Here is a 20,285-nt window from a genome sequence, read left to right on the forward strand (position 1 = left end):
GGTGGAATTGGTAGATTTGCTGGTCTACCCCTAAAAATTAAAGCGATGACGGTTAGACTCAGTCCCTGGCGGCAAATCTGGTCCTGCATTAGGAAAAATGAAACATTAAGCCTAGCGCTAAGCCACCCCTTGATATTGCCCCAGTGTGCCTAATATACCTTGTCAAGGTACCTCTTATATTTACATAGAAAGTATGTATGTAGATAAACTGTCCAGGCAATGCCGATCTGGTCTATCACCCACTTTATGACCCACGGGAAAGGAAAAATCCAAGAGCACATGTAGTATCCCTGTTGCTATATACGATGAATGTGAAGAGACTATAAGACATAATCAGAAACATATACCTAGAATAGGTCTATGCTGCTGCCTTGGCTACGCCTTGGCTTGATACCAAGCTTTTAAACTCACCTGGGCGTCAGCATCCGCTTTGAGCCTTCCGCTTTGGGAGTTAGTGCCTCATGATTCAGGTACACAGGGTCTCACAGTTATTAGCTTAACTATTTACGGCCTTTCCAGGTTTGTATTCACATATCCCCTATTATATTTAGGGTTTTAATGATGCCACGCATTAGAATGGGGCATATCCGGATCATAAAAATCCACAAATTTAAGTTCTGCGATGAAAATGATGTAGGACTTGAATAACTGATGCAAGATCTAGTTATAAATCGGTCTTGGCATCCGATCTTTTTGCCTGAGGAACTAGACCCCAGAAGAATGTTGAAGAATATGTGCACCTAGGACATTAACGAGAGACTTGGAATTACCAGGAGGCGATGAGCTATGTCTGAGGTAACCGATACCACAGGGTGCAGCTCATAGTGCACCGGATATCTACTACACAAATTACACAAATGGCTAGATGGATAGATCATGTACTTAGTTGAACTTCTATTGCACATTTTTTAGTCCCTTTGTAGAAAGAGTACAGAGATGAATTCATCCATGTCATCACAATCGTGTCCATTACATCCGGTTGCGTTGGCGGGGAGCCGAACGGATGATGTTGTCCACCCGCAGGAGAAGCTAAAAGAGAGTCAGCGTGTGTTCCAGTATCAAGGATAAGAAACAGTGATATACATACCTCGGCTGCCTCTGAGGCAGACGAAACCACCGCCTTCTTCAACTTATAAGCCTCCACCACACCAAGCTCACGCATATCCGCAATACCACCACCGGGCGTCAACAGGTCAAGACCAGAGCTGGTCATACCGTTGTTGATGGCCGAGCGCAGGCGAGTCACGAGATCGCTAGAATCCAGACCGGCATTATCAGCCAGAATGGTAGGCAGCTGCTTCAAAGCGTGAGCGAAGGAGTCGACAGCAAGCTGCTTCTTGCCAGTCGTGTTTTGAGCGGCCTGTTCCACGGCCTTGGACATCACCATCTCGGCGCAGCCACCACCAAGTGTGACACGGGGATCCTTGACAGTCTGGGAGAGGACGGCAAGAGCATCGTGGAGCGAACGCTCGGCCTCATCGAGAAGCTGCTCGGTGGCACCGCGGAGCACAATGGTGCAGGCCTGACCAGCGGCCACACCGGAGAACTTGATCAGGGTATCCTCACCAATGATGACCTCCTCGATCAGATCACACCCACCGAGCTTGACCTGGTCGGGGTGGTCAAAGGTGGAGGCAATTTCACCACCGGTAACAAGAGCCAGGCGCTCAATGCCGTCGAAATCGGCATGCTCGATGGACATGATACCGGCCTCGGTGAACAGCTGCTCGGGCCAGTTGTAGATGAGCTGACGGTTAACGAAGCAGTTGATACCGTGAGCCTTGATACGCTCGACCTTTTGGCGCATCTTCTCGCGCTCTGCCTTCTCCAACTCAGCAAGCTTGCCGGTCGACTCTACCTTGACCCGTGCACCGAAAATCTTGACCTTATCTGTGTCCATTGCTGTGTTGGCAACAAGGATCTTGGCGTTCTCCAACCGCTTGGGCTGGTTGACACCGACCTTTTTGTCCATAATGAAACCCTCATCGAGGTATGAATCGCTCAGCTTTCCACCGGCCTTCTTGATAATCTGAATGTGAGAAAGATCGGTGGATCCCTGGAGACGCAGAACGGCCTCACAGGCCAGCTTGGCGAATTGGTCCCGGTCTTGGGACAGAACCTTCGAGCTAAGTGTTGTGCGGGCAATGGCGTGCAGGTCCTTGCGGAAAGCCTCGGGGTCCTGGCTGCGGTCGACCGCGGTAGCCTCGAGAGCGGCGAGGGCAGCCTTGCTGGCTATCCGGTAACCCTCGATAATAGTCTGGGGGTGAATCTTCTTGGCAACAAGTTGTTCGGCCTCGCGCAGCAACTCGGCAGCCAAAACGGTGACTGATGTGGTTCCATCACCCACCTCATCGTCCTGAACCTTGGAGATGTTGACCAAAACCTTAGCAGCAGCGTTATCCAAGGCGATGGACTTAAGAATCGTAGCACCGTCGTTCGTCACCAGGATATCTCCTGTGGATCTGTGAGAACACCAATGTCAGTATTTCCGGGGTTATATCAGCACATAGGATTATCGATAACCCCCCCACGTACGCAGATTGTAGGATCTTGTCCATTCCCTTGGGACCAAGGGTACTCTTCACGAGGTCTCCGACGGCGATAGCACCGACAAAGGCCGAGAGACGGGCGTTCTCGCCCTTCTCTTCAATGACATCGTCACCAAAGATCTGTGTGGGATTGCCGAAGGATGCCTAGGAGGGGCAGAGGTGAGCCAGTGCATATATTTTCCACGCTCCCGCGGGTCGACTTTGGGATAACATACCATGATGACCAGCTAAATAAGGCAATCGACCAAAGATCAAATGTCTTGCTGGAAAGGTTGAATCAACTTCTCCTGTCAACAGTGGGGTGGGAAAGGAGAAAAGTTGCGGCACGATTGGCCCGAGCTTGTGATTGGCTGCACTGCATCACCGCCCGCGATGTCTCTAGACGTTTCCTTTGTCGTGACGATCCCGTTCGCTGGAATTGACTCTATTTCTTACAATTGCGACAATGGCTGACTCTGGCGAACTTGCTCAGGCTCCCGCGAACAAGCGGCCTCACTCTGCTGTCGAAGCCGAGAACAGTGAGTCCCCTGCATTATGGAACCCATCCAGACCGCTCCCTCGAATGGCACGTAGTAGATATTAATTCTTTGCGATTGCTAGGTGATGACTCTTCCGACGATGATTTCGGCCCAGCACTGCCCTCGGAGGTCGCCCCCAAGAAGAAGCGGCGCAAGCTGCCTTTCGAGAAAGTCTACATCAATGCGCTACCAGTCTCCGCGCGGTACTCCAAGTCCCTTATGCACAAGGACCAATTATCATTCGTGACCGTTGCGCCCTATACCGACTTTGTGATCACTTGCTCCGTTGATGGATATGTCAAGTTTTGGAAGAAGATGGCGGAAGGCATTGAGTTCGTGAAGGAGTTCCTTGCTCACCCAGGCGAGATTCGCGGCGTAACTGTCAGCGCCGACGGCCGCAGTTTCGCGACAGTGGGAGTGGACAAGACAGTGAAGATCTTTGATGTTATTACATTTGGTAAGCTCACAATGTGTGGCTCTTGTGGTTTAGTTACTTGCTGACATTAGTAGATCTCTTGTCGATGTATACGCTGGACTTTGTGCCTCGCTGTGTTTGCTGGGTACACCCGCGCGGGGCCTCGCTGCCCCTGCTAGCCGTGACAGACGAGTCAAGTAATACGATTCATGTATTCGACGGACGTGGCGAAAATCCCCAGCCATTGCACACATTGAAGTCGATCCACCGCAGCCCCGTGGTCTCACTAGCATTCAACAACGCCTTCGACTGCGTCGTCTCCGCCGACGAATCAGGAATGATTGAATACTGGAGAGCTGGAGACGGATCTTTTGAGAAACCCGACAACGTCTTCGACCTCAAATCGTCAACCAATCTCTTCGCATTTAAGAAAGCCAAATCCGTCCCGACAGCCATCACAATCTCCCCGTCCGGCGAACATTTCGCCACGGTTTCCTTCCCAGATCGGCAAATCCGAGTATTCGACTTCGCAACGGGGAAGCTTTACCGCACATACGACGAATCAATAACCACTATCACGGAGATGCAGCAGGCGGGGACAGCACCATACGAGCTTGACGAAGTAGAATTCGGACGCCGCCTAGCCGTCGAGCGTGAACTCGAAGGCGAAGCAACCCGCAGCAAAGTGAATGTCTGTTTCGATGAATCCGGCCACTTCCTCCTCTACGGCTCCCTCTACGGCGTGAAATGCATCAACACCTACACAAACCGGGTAGTCCGCGTCTACGGCCGCGAGGAGCCATTCCGATCCCTCAACCTTGCATTATACCAAGGACAACCGCAACGCAAAGGCGTTGTGACCGTGTCAATGGCAGCCAGTAGCAACCCGCTCCTCCAGGAAGCCGAAGAACGGGACCCGATTCTCTTCAGCACTGGCTTTGCCAAGGTGCGCTTCTACATGTTCACGAACGAAACAGAGATCTCGAAATCCGCCCGCGATGTCCAAAATGAGAAGCCAACCCAGGCCACAGCCAGCACTGGTACGGCAGTTACCAAAGCCGCCGAGACCGGCACTGCTGCAATCCTGCACACAACGTTTGGTGACATCCACCTGCGCCTGTATCCCTCGGCTGCGCCAAAGGCCGTGGAGAACTTTGTCACGCACGCCCGGAATGGCTATTACAATAACACGATCTTCCACCGTGTGATCCGCAAATTCATGATCCAAGGTGGCGACCCACAAGGCGACGGGACGGGTGGAGAGTCTATCTGGGGCGGGGAATTCGCAGACGAGTTCTCCGTTCTCAAACACGATAAGCCCTATACGCTATCGATGGCCAACGCTGGCCCCAACACAAATGCTAGTCAGTTCTTCATTACCACGGAGAAGACGCCATGGTTGGATAATAAGCATACTGTGTTTGGACGTGCGGTACAGGGCTTGGATGTCGTGCACAAGATTGAGAATGTGCGGACGCATAAGGAGAAACCAGAAGTTGATATTAAGATTGTGAGTATTAGCATCTCGTGATATATCAACCCCGAATGGAATCTAGATGTATTACAAAATATGTGTATAAGGAATCATGAAATGCGCGCACGCGTTGTACTATGTACTCTGTCACTTGATCAGACACTTTGAAAAAAAAAAAAAAAAAAAAGAAATTTGGCGAATATCGTAAAAAGAGAATGGACGTAGTCGTCAGAAGCAATCATTCTGCCATACATTGGGTCTTTGGCCCCATAGAACAAGGAAAGGAATGATAAAGAGAGAAAGGGGAAACCCAACAATAAGAGAAACAGCGCACAGCGTGAAGCCCATTATCCGTACCAAACACCAAGAAATGCAACCATAGCCAGGTAGTATGGTATAGAAGTAGCGCATTGCAAATAAAAGAAAATAAACATAAGAAACCCAAGAACCAGACGAATCCAGCCTTAAACCTGCCGAATCTCCACATCCCCAGAGCCCTGCTCGATCTTGGTCAATCGTGTCCGAGTCCCAGGAACAGGACTGCTAGTCTTGGCCACGGTAGAGCGCGAGCTACTAGCGAGAGAGTCGGCAGCAAGGCCGCGCACAGGCAGCGGTGCCGGGCCCGGACCCCAGGCGGCATCGCGCGGAGCGGGCGGGGAAGTTGTCAGCATACCGCTGCTGCCTCCGCCGTACAGATGTGGCCGTTTCGCTTCGTATCGACGCTTGAACCATACGCCGAGGACGGCGATGATGCTGAATCCGATGGCTAGCACGATGACCATAATGACCCAGCGGTAGTGGGAACTCCACCTGAAGGGAATCTAGTTAGCGATCTGGATGCGTGTTGGGATGACCGATTTGCGCCGTGTTGGGATCAAACGTACCATGACTCCTTCTTCTCTGTAGCGGCGGGGGTTTTGTTCGTATTTGCGCTGGAGCCAGATTCGGATTTCGAGGTATCAGGTGTAGAGGCTGGTTGGGCTGCGGTTTGGGTTGTTGTAGCCCCGGTGTCGGCCGCAGTGTCGGTGTCGGACGTATCCTTGCCACCGGAGTTGCAGTAGTTGTTGTACCAGGTTGAGAGAGTGGCTTGGTCGGCGGCGGCGCAGGAGGAGCAGATGCTGCCGGAGGATTTAAGGCCGGTCAGCAGGGCCGACTGGCAGAAGCATGAGGTCCAGGTTGAGGCGTCGCCTGCTTGGCAGGACGTCTGCGCGGTTGTCAGGGTGGTGCAGGCCAGGCCGCATTGCGGGAATTTACTGGAGGCGGATGTGGGGAGGATGCTGTCGGCGGCTAGGGCTGAGATTGTGAGGGCGATAAGGGTGAGAAGGACTGAGAGGCGCGTAGTGAGTGACATGGTGAGAGATGTTTTGGAGCGAATGTCGGAATGGGCCCTGAGGCTCGATTTGATGTCTGTATAGGATTTCTCAGTCCATAGTTGCCAGTAGGTTAAAGAGAAGGGGAGTCGAAAGAGCAGAAAAGAGACGAGAGAGTTTTGGGTCTAGTCAGGGCCGAACGATGCCGGATACAGTCTTTTCGGTCTTTTCGGTCTTTTTGCTTTTTTTTTCTCTTTTTTTTAACTGGCCCTACCGAGTGATCTGACTAGTTTTTAATTTCATTTTAATTACCTTATAATGTTTAGTAGTATCGGTGCCTGACTATGATCGCATCCGTCTTTTTAATCTCCGCAAACGGAGGGGATTTCCCTTCTCTTCTGATTTTCATCTAGGTCCTAAGGTCATCTTCTATCCGGCACTGACATCGCTGAATGCAGTAAATGATTGACCCGAGTCCCACGTTTTATGGCTATTTTTGATTCAACTACTGCCTTGGCTGAAGATCAATGCTTTTCCCATGCAAGGAGCTAGGGATATTATACAGAGTACTTTATATATACTCCGTACATCACATCGATATATGTATGGAGAACCTTTATTCTCTTTTCGCAGAATTTACCTGTACGGAGTAACTTCTCCCATTCATCAACTCCAAACGAGGGCCCACGATCGGCAGTCGCGACAGTTGGAATAAGGAGATGGATCTGTTTCAATCTCTTTTGAAGTGGAGATTCTAAGATTATATAGGCACCCTTATATGGAGTATAATATAGATCTGAATTTTGGAAGATAGAACACATTATGATATTATCTCATATCTCGTTTTTTACGGTGCAAATTCAATTAAATTCCGCCACGCTTATGGTCCAACCTTGGAAGGTCCCAGCGCCGTCAGATTCGATGATTTGGTTCGTATCGACCAAACGACGTGTCCTTTGTATGAAATTTATTAGTATAAAATCTGATATACGACATATCAAAATCAGGTTTCATTATTTTCCATAGACCTCGGGGAATATCGAGTTCTTCGCCTACACATGAAGGGCATACTTTTCAATCCCGTGGACAGAAGGTAAGAAAACATCTTTAGTTTAGCCCAGGTATTGACGGGTTAATTGGCCAGTTGACTCTACTGCGAAAAAGCTAACTAATCTCCGGGACTTGAGGAGTCCGAGATGATTGGATAACTCCACCTATTCCTCTCCCCCACATTCCCTCCTCCAACACCTTCATTATGGCTCCCTCCCGCCAACTCCTCTCGACCCTAATAACCTCCCTCGGCAACACCCGCTGGAGCCTAACCCGAACTCTCCGGAGTGACAACCCCCTCGACCTAAACGGCGAGCTCCGCGGAACCGCAACGTTCACCGCACAACCCCCAACCGCAACCCCCGATCGCGACTGGCTATACTGCGAAGAAGGCGAGATACCTAGCAATGTCGGTGTAGGCGCCTTACAGCCGGGCCTACGATGGACAAAGAAATACATATGGCGCCTAGGCAACGATAGCGGACGCGTCAGCGTCTGGTTCGTCAAAGTCGCGCCGGGCCCAGAAGAAGCAGACTACCTATTCCACGACTTCGACTTTGATTCGGGTTCTGGCTCGCTAGAGTCGGAGTCCGGGTCTGTGCAGAAGGATGCAGAGGAATTCGTCGCGCCGCCTATGCCGCCCGCTGTCTCGACCGGCAATGAGACTACTGTGCTCAATGCCAGGGGTAACCACCTCTGTATCAATGATATGTATCGCACGGCCTATGCGTTCCGTATTGCACCGGAGACCGGGGAGGTACTTAGTTGGGCTAGTCGACATGTTGTACGTGGGCCGAAGAAGGGGCAGGAGATTGTTAATCGGTATGAGAAGGGGCATGAGATGGGATTTAAGGATCCTACCCCTGCGATTTCTTCTCGTACGAGCCTACAGCCCCCGTTCCGTTAAACACCTTACGAAACGTGGAATTGTCCATTAGAATCATGATCGTGCATGTTCATTTATTCACATTATCTTGATGTGGCTTCCCCTTCCCACCTTATCCGGCCATCTCACTGCTCACAGTGTATAAATGAAATCCGGTCTCTTGTCACCCAGCAACTCGATCTGGTTCTGGGCCAAGCCCTGCATCCAGTGGTCGCGTTCACCGCGTCTGCGCTTGCTGTTCTCACGGCGCAGCAGGAGGTACTGCAATACGGATCCACCAAATTGGAACAAGACGAGGTAGCCGAGTACTACTCCGTGACCGGGGTAGTATCTTGGCTTATCCGCCGCGCGGTAGATGTTAGATGAGACGATGCCGTTGAGATTTCCCCAGCCGATGATAAATCCGAGGGAGACACCTCGTTTGTATACACCTAGACAGCAATCGAGTTAGTCTTGGATTTATGTATTAGATACAAGTGGAATCTAGGGTGGAATTTACCTTCGGTGTTGTTACTGGTCCACGAAATCGTGTTCGCAATGGCTGGGTAAATGCCCATGGCCCCGAGGAAGGTTCCTGCGTAGCGGGCGCTGGCAGACTCACAGCCGAGTAGCATAGAGAAACCTACCATACCGAGGATCGAGACAGCCATATTGCAAAGACCACGCTGCCTTGTACGATCTGCAATAAAGCCAACTGTCACTGTCATGACGGCGGCGGCGGCATATGGCGGTACACTCAACAACTGTGCACGAATCGAGCTATAACCTATAGAAGCAGCAAGTTAGTAAATAGCTTCAATATGCCGAATGCAACAACCAAGGCCAGTATTTACCCTAAAAAAAAGTCATGTTAGCTCCAAAATCTGCAATCTCGCGATCTGACAACTCACTAGTTCACTGATGATAGTAGGGACGAAAAGCGAAAACGCATAAAGCGACCCATCAGCCCCCATATAGATCATCATTCCAGTATAAGTCTTCCAATCCTTCAGACTAGCCCAAAGGTAATCCATCTTAAACTCCTCATGCTCAGCACTCGACTGCTGATCCACAGCGAGTCTCCTAAGAACGCGCTTGCGATCGATTTCCGACAAGAATCGCGCCTTGTCAGGGAAATCGTAGACACACCAAAACGAGGCAACGCCAATTACGAACGTAAGAAGACCTTCCAGAATGAAAATCCAAGACCAGCCTGGCTTACCGGCCACGCCGTCCATCTTCGCAATTGCTGCTGCTAGTAGGCCACCAAAGGAACCTGCGAGCGCGGCTGCGGAGAAGAAGATGGCCATTCGCACGCCAAATTCTGAGCGTTTATACCAGCACGAGAGGAAATAGCCTACTCCGGGGAATAGACCGGCTTCGGATAGACCCAAAAACCAACGGACAGCCATTAGTCCGTGGTAATTTTTCACGAAGCCCATGAAGGTCATGCAAAGGCCCTAGAATCAATTAGAAGAGTATTATATAAGAGCAATGGAGTGCTTCACATACCCATGCCATCATGATAAGTGGGATAAAGATACTCGGCCGCAACCGCTTGAGCAGGACGTTAGTCAGGGGCTCGAAGACTGAGTATGAGACGAAAAAGATAGTGAGTGTTGCATTGTATTGGGCATTGGTCATGTGCAGGTCTGTTTGAAGACCGACAAGTTTTGCGTTGCCGATATTTGTCCTTGAACGAGGTTAGATTAGTTTGCGATATTTCATCGGAAGTGATTGGTTGTTCTTTTGCTTACCGATCAAGGAACGAAACAAGATAAAGTAGACTGAGCCATGGCACGAGGCGCAAATCGAGTTGCCATAGTAGCTTACGATCCTATAGATATGTCGCGTAATTAGTTGCTGTCTCTGCAAAGGATCATTAAGTCACGCAGAGTCAAAGATAACTCACAATCTCCGCCCTTTCTTCAGCAGTCTTTCCTGCATCGGGATCCTCAAATCCAGCTGCAGCAAGGGGATCCTTAGCATCGAGAATTCCCTCAGGGTCTTCTGACCGAGAGTCAGTTGGTTTCTCAAAGGAATCAGAAGTCATAATGCAAGATCAAGCAGATCAGCAGAACGAATTCTTTGAAATCTGCGATCGCTGTTCGCCGACCTGCGAGTTTCTTAAGTAGAGCAAGGGAGACTGAGCAAAAAAAATAAACAAGCCACTCAGCACTAATGAGGGGCAAAGACACTACGCTCGTATCTGACAGATGATGCGAGACTACTCGCTAGGGTCCAATGAACGGCATGATTGCCACATTCTATACCCCGTGTGCAGGGGTTGCAGCATTAGCTTGGATCTGATTGCTGGGGCCCCGGGATGATCAGCACAGAATTGAGTGGTTGAAGATACGGTCGGCATGCAGTACAGAAAAATCCCGTAGAAGCGAGATTTAGAAAAAAAAAGAGCTAACATCATTGTAGGCAATTCGATTCAATTTTTGAGGCTCTCCTGAATTTGGGAATGCGAGAAACTACGACGAGTCTGGGCGTCTGGGGAATTAGGGTATCCCCATACCCCGGAGCTCCACAACCCCAAGATTTTCCCGTCCCCATCTCGAATGTATGCTTGGCCGAGTCCACAACGGCCCGCTTAGGATTGACCTGAGACCCTCGGCTTTGCTTAACGTCCTATGTGCTCTCGGCCGATAGCAAATTGGTGTCAGACCGAGCAAATACTGTCATAAGCCCGAAGCTAGTGAGAGTGTGGCGGTTAATATGCCCGATCTAGACATTGACTATGGGACAGATGATGACCTGCTCCGTAGCCCCGAAGAATTTGGGCGAATAGTCAGCCACTCATAGTACGCGGATTTGAAGTCCCTTGGTTTTTCTCTTGCACGCTAAGCCCCGCATTCAATGCACAGACAGGGCCGGCTTTAATGACCCGGGGTGATGACCGCACATGACCAAGTTGTGTTAGCCCACGATTAAATTACTATAATCCGGGGATCGCACATGACCAGTTGTGTGAGCCCACGATTAAATTACTATGATCTGGGGCCCAATTGAGGTATCATGACTCGCGATAGGCGCCTCGCGAAACAAACGCTAGGTTGAAATCACTAACTGTTCAGGGATCGGGCATCTCATAGCCCACCTGCGCCGGTGAGCTCTTGGCAGGGTATTAGTCGTGAAATTTTTCGGGAACCCCCGCGATGATTTGCTTATTGCATCTTGGGTTTAATGTGGATCCTGTTAGTATTATAAGCCAGAATAATATGTGAGATATTCTAAAACATAAATGTAGTTATGATGGAGACCCTGAAATTCATGGATGTACCCAGAAAAAAAAAAAGCCATAACCAACACGCTTATGCTTAGTGCAATGCGCCCATTTTTCTTTGCCGAGGCTACCCCAGGATTAAAACCCGTCTCCTATACGATACAACAGCCAATTTAGCCCAATCAAGCTGGCAGTATTGTTTTAACATGGCCCCTGACTAAAGCCCGTTCTTTCGCTTGATATCACCTGAACGGGATTCTGGCTTCATAGGGTTACCAAACCCATTGACGCGTCCATGGAGCCACTTGAGTGTAATGGTGCTCATTGCCATCACAACAGCACTAAGAGTGAATAGGCCAATACGGCCTGACGTGGGTAGTGCTTCGAAGATAGGATATGGGTACCTAGACTAATTAGAGAGTGACGCCGGAAGTGCTGGATCATATACGAACCATCCATTCTGGGAGAAGCATTGCTCAATCCAGAACCAGTAGCCGAAGGCGATGGTACCAGACAATGCTAGTGCCGGGAGCGCAGTGATTGTCCACGGTGGAGACAGGAGCAGCAGGTCAATCAGCATCACCACGGACGGTGTGGCGTGGAAGCTGATGTCTGTAACTGTGTCATTAAGGTTATCTCGAACAAATGCATTTCTAATAGACATACCGGCATGAACAGGGATAAAGATGTCCGGGGGGATCACCAAACGCTCATCAATCTATATGTGGATTAGATAAACGTCGACTTTAGCATTGAATTACTTACTATACGAAGACCCCAGTACAAGACACTGATAACAACCTCAAGGGGGGCACTGCATACTGATAGGATGTTTTTGACCAGGAACAGTCGCCGCGACGAGGTAATATCTGCTAGTAGTGCAACCGCGAAAGTGAGTGTTGACAACGACAGGCCAATCACGGTCAGGAATTGAAAATGCCAACCATATGCTTGATTACTGTGAAATTTAAAGTTTAGCTCGGTCCCCAATATCAAAACTAGACGGACGCTTACGCTTGGTTGGGGTTTTCGTGCATGCTTCAGCCATATCAGCAATGTCTCAAAAGGTGTAGCTTGAAGGGCCCATACTATTTGAATGACCACAGAAAGCTCGAAAGTCCGACCAACTGGCAAACAACCCGTTAGTGCTGGACCAATATAACAAGTGAAAGGACCACGGTACATGAACCAAGGCTGACAAGCCCCGTGAAGGGCTTGCCATCCACTGAAGTGGGTGCCTATCGACGAGAGAATTGGCCATATCAGGTTATGAATAAAGGACTGTAAGATACTCCAAATACGTTAGAAAGTAACACCGGGAATGCTACCTAAGCGCTTGAGAGAACCAATGTGCATCCAAGGAAGAAGCTATGACGTTATCGGGATAGCTCACGTGACAGTCGGGGCTAAACGGCTCTACTCGGGAAATGCCGGCTTCCCGCGGTTTGCCGGGCCAGGCTCCACTTGGGCAGGGGGTATCTCGGATTATAACATAACCCGGCTGATTCATCGCTTCCTTATCACGGCCATGTGCTTCCCCACACTTTTAGTCTGCCAGAGACAACTTTCTTCTTTGCATGACTTTTGCTATGAGTTTTTGCTCTTTGTCTGCACAGTGAGTTCAATCCGCTGTCTAGTGGATAAACCGGTACTTAACAGAGAAATCTTCTATTTGACATCTTATTTCGTATCCGAGGTTATCAAGATTGACACTACCCTGGTCATTTATCAGCTTTGTTTGCCCTCCCATTGCTGAAGGGCAGTGGGACTCGAATCGTTTCTGGCACATCTCCCTCCCATACCTCGATGTGCTTGTATACTAGGTGTGGGTGTCTGGTCGATTATCGCTTCGTCGCTACTTGGGGTCAACGAGGATCGAAACGTAGAAAGCGTGCCAACTCTGACCTGCTTTCAGCGTAAGAAGCCTGGATTGGACTAATACACACTTGAAACGACCGAATCTGTATGGCGGGACAATACATAGTGATCCTTGGCTATTTCGAGCCTCTGTTATCTTGAATTGTCTCTGTGCCCTCTTTACAGGCATCGATACTCGACCAGACGCCCTCTGACGTGAAATGCCTCGACCTAGAAGGCCCGGTGCACCAGAACCAAAGCGTCGAAGCCGTAAAGGATGTTGGTGCGTTACTAAAATCTCAACTCAAGCTTTGCCAAGACTAACAATCGCACTAGGCCATGCAAAGCACGCAAGGTAAAATGGTGAGAAACACAATCCCTGCATGATACTCATGTAACTAACAATTATTCTTGTAGTGGCGAAGAGAAACCAGCATGTCTGAATTGCCAGCGACAAGGCGACCCTTGCGACTATAGTGTCCGTCTGAACTGGGGAGGAAGGACGAAACGCATATCAATTGACTCGCCGAATTCACAATCTAGTGGGTATGGGGGAGCTGTAATTGGATTTTCAGATTCATTCACTCTCAACGATCTGAGCCCGATTTCGTTCCCCACACCAACGAGCAACCCTACAGATGGATTTGTCGACATTCATCCCGGGGACTTGACTTCACCACGATCAGTATCTCCGTGTACAACAGCACCAGTGGCCCTTTTCGAATCCCCCAGGCTCTCAGGCTCCGAAGGAGTGACACCACCGGATCAATTACAGTCTCGGTTCTCCGCAACTTGGGCGGAACAAACTCATCCATTGACAACATCCGCATCCTCGGCGCCTTTATTACAGTATCAATTTGGACAGAGTTTTGATCCTCCATCATATCTTGGTTCGATGGATCAGGCATCCGGTCTCAGATCACTATCTGCCTTTGCATTTCACACGAATCCGGTGTCGCAGCCAGTTTCTTACCTGCGCCACTCTGTAGATGCTTACAACCACAGCCCGGGTCCATCTATCTTCCACTCTCGTGATGAAAGGCATCTTTCTCAAGAGTCACACGATGACCAGGGCATGCATCTTGGCACAGGGTCTGGGACAGAGCAAAGCAGATCCTCACACAGCCCGCAGGATCCTGGCGGCCTATCCTCCATGCTTTTCGATGCACACCGAGTGTCGATCGCTGAAAGCGATGCAACCTCGTCTCTGAGGCTCCACGAGGCCCCCAGCAACATTATCTCTGTACATGACTATCACAACGAATTGAGTTCAGATCATCAGGTTGTGGGAGAGAGCAACCATGAACCTGATCAGGCATCCCACGAGTCTTCAATGGCCCAGAACAACTGGCAAACATATCTGAATAATGTGACGGACAATTATGGATTGGACTCCGGGCGCCCTGATCAGGATTTGACTTTCAACAACGACCATGCTGCCATAGACATCAACTATGCGTTGGATTTGATCAGTTCTCGGTGGCGCAACGAGGAACCTGCACAGTCAAAAGCCTCTCAGCGTGACCCCGAACCCCAGGTCCAGTTCTGTAGTGGCTATTATGCTTCCCCGGTGCCCATCAATGTTCCGAGATACTTGTCTCCGCTTCCGTCATCGCTGCTGGAGAACCCCATCAATTTGATGTACTTCCATCATTTCCTGAATCACACTGCTCGAATGCTAGTCCCCCACAACTGCGATAACAATCCGTTTATATCGGTCTTGCCATCAAGTGAGTTGTATTCCTCTATGTTCTGTTGTCTTTCAGAGAGCTGACCAAACAGTGGCAATCGGCGATTCCAATCTCCTAAACTTGCTACTTGCATACTCCGCTAGTCATCGTGCTCGATACCTAGGTCATCCGGAGCCCGCCAATCGAATCGCTCATTGGGTCAGCAATGTTTTTCCAACCTTACGTATGGCATTGGAGTCATCAAATGAAGACATCACCGACAGTCACTTGGCTACGGCCATTATGCTGTTGTCCTTAAAGATTGTTTCCCCAGGAACATTTGAAGTGCCGATCACCTGGAAAGCTCACCTCAAGCTTGCTCGCGATTTATTCCTTGCACGGAGCGAGAGCCTTGCGCGGCCTGGGAACAGGATTGGGGCGCTCTTCGCCCGTTGGCTGGGCTATCTCGACACGATAGGATCTTTGTCATGTCGCGAAGCCGGTCCTCCACTAATGGTCTACCACTCCATCTTAACAGCTTGCTCCGCGCCCGGCGGTCATGATGAGTTCGGCGTTGACTGCTTCACGGGGTTCACTCCCCGCACAGGAGTATTTCTGATCCGTCTTGCACGGCTGGTGCAGGAAGCTGACAATCAACGCTTCGACGAAATGGGTAACTTCCGACGTGACTGGCAGGCATCTGCGGAAATGGCCCTGGAAGGGCAATCCTTACTTGTTGATATCGACGACGATATCAGCGAAGGTCCTCATACTATCCCGGAACACCATCATGGTCTCGAGTCCTTGGACATGATAGCCATCGAGGAAGCCTTCCGGTTTGCCGGTATCCTGCATCTTCATCGGCGTATTCTTGGGTCTCCGCCTGACTCGCTTCCGGTGAAAAAGGCCCTGCGCAAGCTCATTGACGCTCTTGGACGCATGCGCCCTGGTGCAGCCACTGAAGTATGCTCCTTGTTCCCACTCTTCACGGCTGGTTGTGAATCCAGAGATTCAGTTCAAAAAGAGAAGATTTTGGACCGGTTCTTTGTGTTAGAGAGCTCGGGCATGAAACAGGTACGCTTCTATACTGGCCTAAGGTTCATTTGAAGAGATTCGCTGACGGTTTGTTCACTAGATTCAAAATGCACGTCAGTTGATGCAACACTGCTGGGATAAAGACCTGCCTTGGATTGCCCTGGCTAGCGGTCAGTTCTTAGGTTAGTGTTGGTGCTTTCTCGGTTTGAACTTTCAAATTGGGCGATCCTGCCAGCCTTAATTTAAAGATACCAGGTGCTCACGATGTCTGGCGATGGTCTGAGTTAGGATAGAGCGGTATATAGTATGAAGGGTCTCTCTCGCCTTCTAAGCCGAGGTGTCGCGCGATGCCCTTAAAAGGTTTGCCCTTTGGCGTGTCAGGTTCGTCCTTCTCTTCCACTATTTATATCCTCTTGTCATCCACTCCACCTTCCACCTATTACCCATAGTTCCTATCTTCTGCTTGTCGGCAAACTTAATCATGTCTATTCTACCAGCATTTGCATTACACAGGCCAACATTCCAAGTTGCACGGATTAATTAGTTATAACTTATATGTATATATCTTTATAGCTAATTCTAATATTCCGATATATTGGACGGACTATAAATATCAATAACCACGACTCCGCAGCGGGGTCGCTGATCCCCCAGCTTTTCCACGCCAAGCCAGTCCAGCCGAGGCCGCTTATGATGTAGGTTGTTTAGATTATGAATATAACCGAGAGATGGTATATAGGAGTGAGGATTTAGACACAGGAACTATATCCACTTGAACAGAAATTGTATACTTCCCAGCATCCATCATGATCTTCGATCCCAGCCCCATCGAGCTTCCGTCTTCTTACGAAAACGTTAAAACAACCGGCCATGTTGTCGTCTCTCATTACCCCCGGGGCGCCCCAGCAGTCACCCCAGTTGTCATTGTAACGTTGAATCGTCCTGCTAAACATAATGCATTCACGGGGCAAATGGTCCTAGACTTCGAGAAGCTCTTCCCCATGTTCGATGTCGACGAGCGCGTGAAAGTTGTCGTTTTGACGGGCGCGGGAAAGACGTTCTGTGCGGGTGCAGACCTTGATATTGGTTTCAGTGGTGGTAATGATAGGATGGCGGACCATCGTGACGGGTAAGAGAACGTCCACCCGATAGCTCGCTGTATACTCTCGCTAAGAAACCCAACCCAGTGGTGGACGAGTCGCACTGGCCATCCATAGATGCCGCAAGCCAACAATTGTAGCAATGCAAGGCTCAGCCGTTGGTGTGGGGATGACTATGGCTCTTCCAGCGATTATCCGGTATGTCAATCGTATCCAGAGAACATGCATCTGCCAGAGTCTTTTTTGTTAACGTGCGTATCCCTTGTCCTTCTAGAATTGGCTATGAAAAAGGCAAATACGGATTCGTCTTCGCCCGCCGAGGTATAGTCCTGGAGTCATGCTCCTCATACTTCCTCCCCCGCCTCGTCGGTCACTCAAACGCCAGCTATCTCGTCAGCACGGGAGGAGTCTTCCCGCCTACATCTAAGCACTTCGGCGACCTTTTCAATGAGATCATCTCCGACCCATCGCAGGTCCTGCCGCGCGCTCTGGAGCTAGCCACTGAGATTGCGGAGAATGTGAGCCCGGCTTCGTCGTACCTCAACCGGGCGCTTCTGTGGCGCGATACAGGGTCGGCGGAGGCTGCTCATCTCATCGAATCGCAAGTCATTAACCATATGTTTCGATCGGAGTACGTGAAATCCATATCAAGAACCTGGTTGCAAATACTTACTATGAGACAGGGACCAGAAGGAGGGTGTTGCGGCATTCTTTGAGAAGCGGAAGCCGAACTTCAAGGCTAACCTTGATGATAGCCCGCCACCGAATGTGCCGTGGTGGACGGAGGTTGATACTGGCCGGAACCCTAAAGTAAAAGTGCCTGCGAAGCTGTAAATCCAAAGCCTGTCATTGGAAATGGTAATAGCGAGGCTAGTATTTTTTGAAAACATGGAGAATATGTATTTTGATGATTGAGGATAGCGCTTTCGGGTTTCATTCAGTGCACACAAGACCATTCGAAGGATGCAAGTCTTGACAAATGTCACGAAAAAATAGCTCTAAATCAACCGCGTTAAAAGGTCACTCCCAATACATTGAAATGCCCCAGCTACCAAGACCGCTAATGATATTGTAACAAAATGAACACCGGCCCGGACAAAAAAGAAAGTCACCAGAATTGGGTTTGAACAGAAGCTCCAAGAGATTCAACCATATTGACACAAACAAAAAAGAAATACTCCAATATCACAAGAGGGAAAAGAGAGAGAGGGAAAGAAACTAAGCAATGAAGTTGCGGCGCTTGCGGTTGTAAGCCCTCTGGTCCTTAAGCCAGTTTCGGTAGCCTGCCACGCTGCCAATCTTCTCGCCATAGTAATCAGGGACGGGGTTGGCGATCGAGTTAGTTGAGGGATCGACACGGAAGCGACGAATGCGATCAAAGAACTCCTTCTCTTTCTGCACAACGGAAACAAAACTCGTTAGCACAGATCAGACCTAAACCGCCATTCACCTGTTTTGCAACTACTCACCGTATTGACAGATGGCTTGTACTTCCTGTACACAAGTCCCCAAATACCATTTCCGAGAGCCGGTCCAAGAAGCCATCCGATAGCACCGCACGCGGCGGTCGCCAATCCCAGGACGATGAACGGATCGAGGCCCATAACCGTCGCACCAAGGTGTTCAAGGTCCTGACCGGACAGGACCTGCACGCCGACACTGGTGCTGATGGCGGAGCTGGCAACTGAGGAGACAAGGGAGTATCGGCGGCGGGAAGCGCGGAGCTTGAAGAAGGAGTCCCAATCGAGCTTGACTTCGTTGTTGGCAGGTGCTGAGGTCGAGTTTGCGCGCAGAGCGATGGGTGATGGCGATGCGGCCTTGGCATGTGGCCGGGAGTCTAGGTTGAGTGTTGCGGTGGCCGGGCGAGCTGTCGTGGAGCTAAGGCGTGTGAGTTGCTTGGATGCCATACGGGGAGTGGTCTGGTGGAGAGGACGGAGGGCGCCGGCGAGCGAGGGCGCGGCGGGGTTTAGTCGGCCAAGGACCATGGCTGTGCGGATGGACATGCTGATAGGATTGGCGTTCATTTTGGTGAGGAATTGGAATTGGTTTAATTGCAGACTCCAAGTCTTGCAGAGGTGAAGTGAGAATCGGAGCCCTGGAGGTGGAGCCGGATTATATAAGCAAGTGGGCCCGCGACTTCCAACGTTAGAAAGGCGACAACCGACATCATCACGATCTGATATGTTAGAGAATACGTTTAACGATCAAGGTGCACTTCAAAACACTTGCAGTAGATGGAGAGTATGCTGAGCTAGGAGTACTACGCGAGAAATGGAGGATGAAGAGAAAGAGTTGATTCTCCAAAACACAATGAGCTATCTATAGCAAGCTGAGGCCTGGTATGTCAAGTATTCTTAGGGACAAATATTTGGTCTTCGACGGAAGCTGGAATCAGTGCGGTGACTTGGCTGATCATAGCAGCAGTGTCGCAAATCACGGCAGGGTAAATTAGAGTAATGAATGTGTGTTAGCCGTTTTTTGGTCTCCTTGAGTTGCCAAGCCATGATCTCTTTTTAGCTTTCTTTGTCTTCAGGTGTATAAGCCAGGTTGATGTCGTCTAGTTCGCTGATATGGTCCTTGATCCAAGCCTTTGTGCCTTTGCTCGGCTCCTTTGGGGTTGGTATCGCGACCTCGCTCTCGGCCTTCTTTCGTTTGGGAGACGTTATTTTTGATATTTTAGAATGTTCTGCTTGCAAGAGAAAGGTGTTATGCGTTGTAGAGTTGGGAGTCGAAAGAATTCAGAGTGGGATTATGGGAGAGATGGTTGTAAGAGGGAAGAGGTGAGATAGTGGTCGATATCTCAAGTAGCTGGGGTAACGGGCATACATGACAGCGAAGTGAGGGCAAAGTGAGAGTTGTTCAGAAATGTTGTGTATATGATAATCATATAAGAATGGAGCTACGTACGCATATTTAATGGTTTAGGTTGCCGCCATTCCGCTGGTCGTATCACTCGAACCAGCTGGCGTAGCCTGGCTTTGTTGATGGGATCCATTGATAATTGGCTGAGCTGCGGCCGATGAATCTCACAAGATATTCCGTTCTTTGGGCTCTTGTTCCGTCTGCTTTTGGCCTATGAAAGGTAGATTATGAGGATATAAATAGTAGAAAAGAAAGGCAAACATCCGAGGGTAGAGATTCGCGGATAAACATTCGATGAGAACGGCCTGGAAATTTAGCGGACAATCCTGTTCCATTCATAAGACAAGG

The 20,285-nt window shown here is 49.8% G+C and overlaps 9 protein-coding genes across 9 annotated transcripts; 4 read left to right on the forward strand and 5 right to left on the reverse strand.

The window, feature by feature from the left end:
- Positions 1 to 969: 969 nt before the first annotated feature.
- Positions 970 to 2,767, reverse strand: N7447_007276 (chaperonin-containing T-complex subunit CCT2; the record flags this gene model as incomplete). Its single annotated transcript, XM_057231538.1, has 4 exons — positions 970 to 1,029; positions 1,088 to 2,462; positions 2,536 to 2,693; positions 2,765 to 2,767. 4 exons carry the CDS (start codon positions 2,765 to 2,767, stop codon positions 970 to 972), a joined length of 1,596 nt encoding a protein of 531 aa, XP_057086628.1.
- A 227-nt stretch (positions 2,768 to 2,994) lies between these two features.
- Positions 2,995 to 5,013, forward strand: N7447_007277 (WD40 repeat domain-containing peptidylprolyl isomerase; the record flags this gene model as incomplete). The annotated part of the gene is made up of 3 exons (XM_057231539.1): positions 2,995 to 3,067; positions 3,150 to 3,524; positions 3,578 to 5,013. The coding sequence occupies 3 exons, from the start codon at positions 2,995 to 2,997 to the stop codon at positions 5,011 to 5,013; spliced, it is 1,884 nt and encodes a 627-aa protein (XP_057086629.1).
- Positions 5,014 to 5,420: 407 nt separating this feature from the next.
- N7447_007278 (uncharacterized protein) lies at positions 5,421 to 6,307 on the reverse strand (the record flags this gene model as incomplete). The annotated part of the gene is made up of 2 exons (XM_057231540.1): positions 5,421 to 5,766; positions 5,841 to 6,307. 2 exons carry the CDS (start codon positions 6,305 to 6,307, stop codon positions 5,421 to 5,423), a joined length of 813 nt encoding a protein of 270 aa, XP_057086630.1.
- A 1,214-nt stretch (positions 6,308 to 7,521) lies between these two features.
- On the forward strand, positions 7,522 to 8,223 carry N7447_007279 (uncharacterized protein; the record flags this gene model as incomplete). The annotated part of the gene is made up of 1 exon (XM_057231541.1): positions 7,522 to 8,223. The coding sequence occupies one exon, from the start codon at positions 7,522 to 7,524 to the stop codon at positions 8,221 to 8,223; it is 702 nt and encodes a 233-aa protein (XP_057086631.1).
- Positions 8,224 to 8,334: 111 nt separating this feature from the next.
- N7447_007280 (allantoate permease family MFS transporter) lies at positions 8,335 to 10,234 on the reverse strand (the record flags this gene model as incomplete). The annotated part of the gene is made up of 7 exons (XM_057231542.1): positions 8,335 to 8,633; positions 8,702 to 8,961; positions 9,020 to 9,036; positions 9,093 to 9,641; positions 9,694 to 9,874; positions 9,939 to 10,018; positions 10,094 to 10,234. The coding sequence occupies 7 exons, from the start codon at positions 10,232 to 10,234 to the stop codon at positions 8,335 to 8,337; spliced, it is 1,527 nt and encodes a 508-aa protein (XP_057086632.1).
- A 1,396-nt stretch (positions 10,235 to 11,630) lies between these two features.
- Positions 11,631 to 12,450, reverse strand: N7447_007281 (androgen-induced gene 1 family protein; the record flags this gene model as incomplete). The annotated part of the gene is made up of 5 exons (XM_057231543.1): positions 11,631 to 11,817; positions 11,866 to 12,025; positions 12,080 to 12,131; positions 12,179 to 12,371; positions 12,428 to 12,450. 5 exons carry the CDS (start codon positions 12,448 to 12,450, stop codon positions 11,631 to 11,633), a joined length of 615 nt encoding a protein of 204 aa, XP_057086633.1.
- Positions 12,451 to 13,491: 1,041 nt separating this feature from the next.
- N7447_007282 (Zn(II)2Cys6 transcription factor) lies at positions 13,492 to 16,162 on the forward strand (the record flags this gene model as incomplete). Its single annotated transcript, XM_057231544.1, has 5 exons — positions 13,492 to 13,553; positions 13,607 to 13,633; positions 13,688 to 15,000; positions 15,053 to 16,014; positions 16,076 to 16,162. The coding sequence occupies 5 exons, from the start codon at positions 13,492 to 13,494 to the stop codon at positions 16,160 to 16,162; spliced, it is 2,451 nt and encodes an 816-aa protein (XP_057086634.1).
- A 619-nt stretch (positions 16,163 to 16,781) lies between these two features.
- N7447_007283 (enoyl-CoA hydratase/isomerase family protein) lies at positions 16,782 to 17,909 on the forward strand (the record flags this gene model as incomplete). The annotated part of the gene is made up of 4 exons (XM_057231545.1): positions 16,782 to 17,104; positions 17,163 to 17,273; positions 17,350 to 17,706; positions 17,759 to 17,909. 4 exons carry the CDS (start codon positions 16,782 to 16,784, stop codon positions 17,907 to 17,909), a joined length of 942 nt encoding a protein of 313 aa, XP_057086635.1.
- A 384-nt stretch (positions 17,910 to 18,293) lies between these two features.
- N7447_007284 (presequence translocated-associated motor subunit PAM17) lies at positions 18,294 to 19,099 on the reverse strand (the record flags this gene model as incomplete). Its single annotated transcript, XM_057231546.1, has 2 exons — positions 18,294 to 18,470; positions 18,545 to 19,099. 2 exons carry the CDS (start codon positions 19,097 to 19,099, stop codon positions 18,294 to 18,296), a joined length of 732 nt encoding a protein of 243 aa, XP_057086636.1.
- Between the last annotated feature and the right edge of the window lie 1,186 nt (positions 19,100 to 20,285).

This window comes from Penicillium robsamsonii (genome assembly GCF_028829455.1).
Source record: "Penicillium robsamsonii strain IBT 29466 chromosome Unknown utg000003l_segment0_segment0, whole genome shotgun sequence".
NCBI lineage: Eukaryota > Fungi > Ascomycota > Eurotiomycetes > Eurotiales > Aspergillaceae > Penicillium > Penicillium robsamsonii.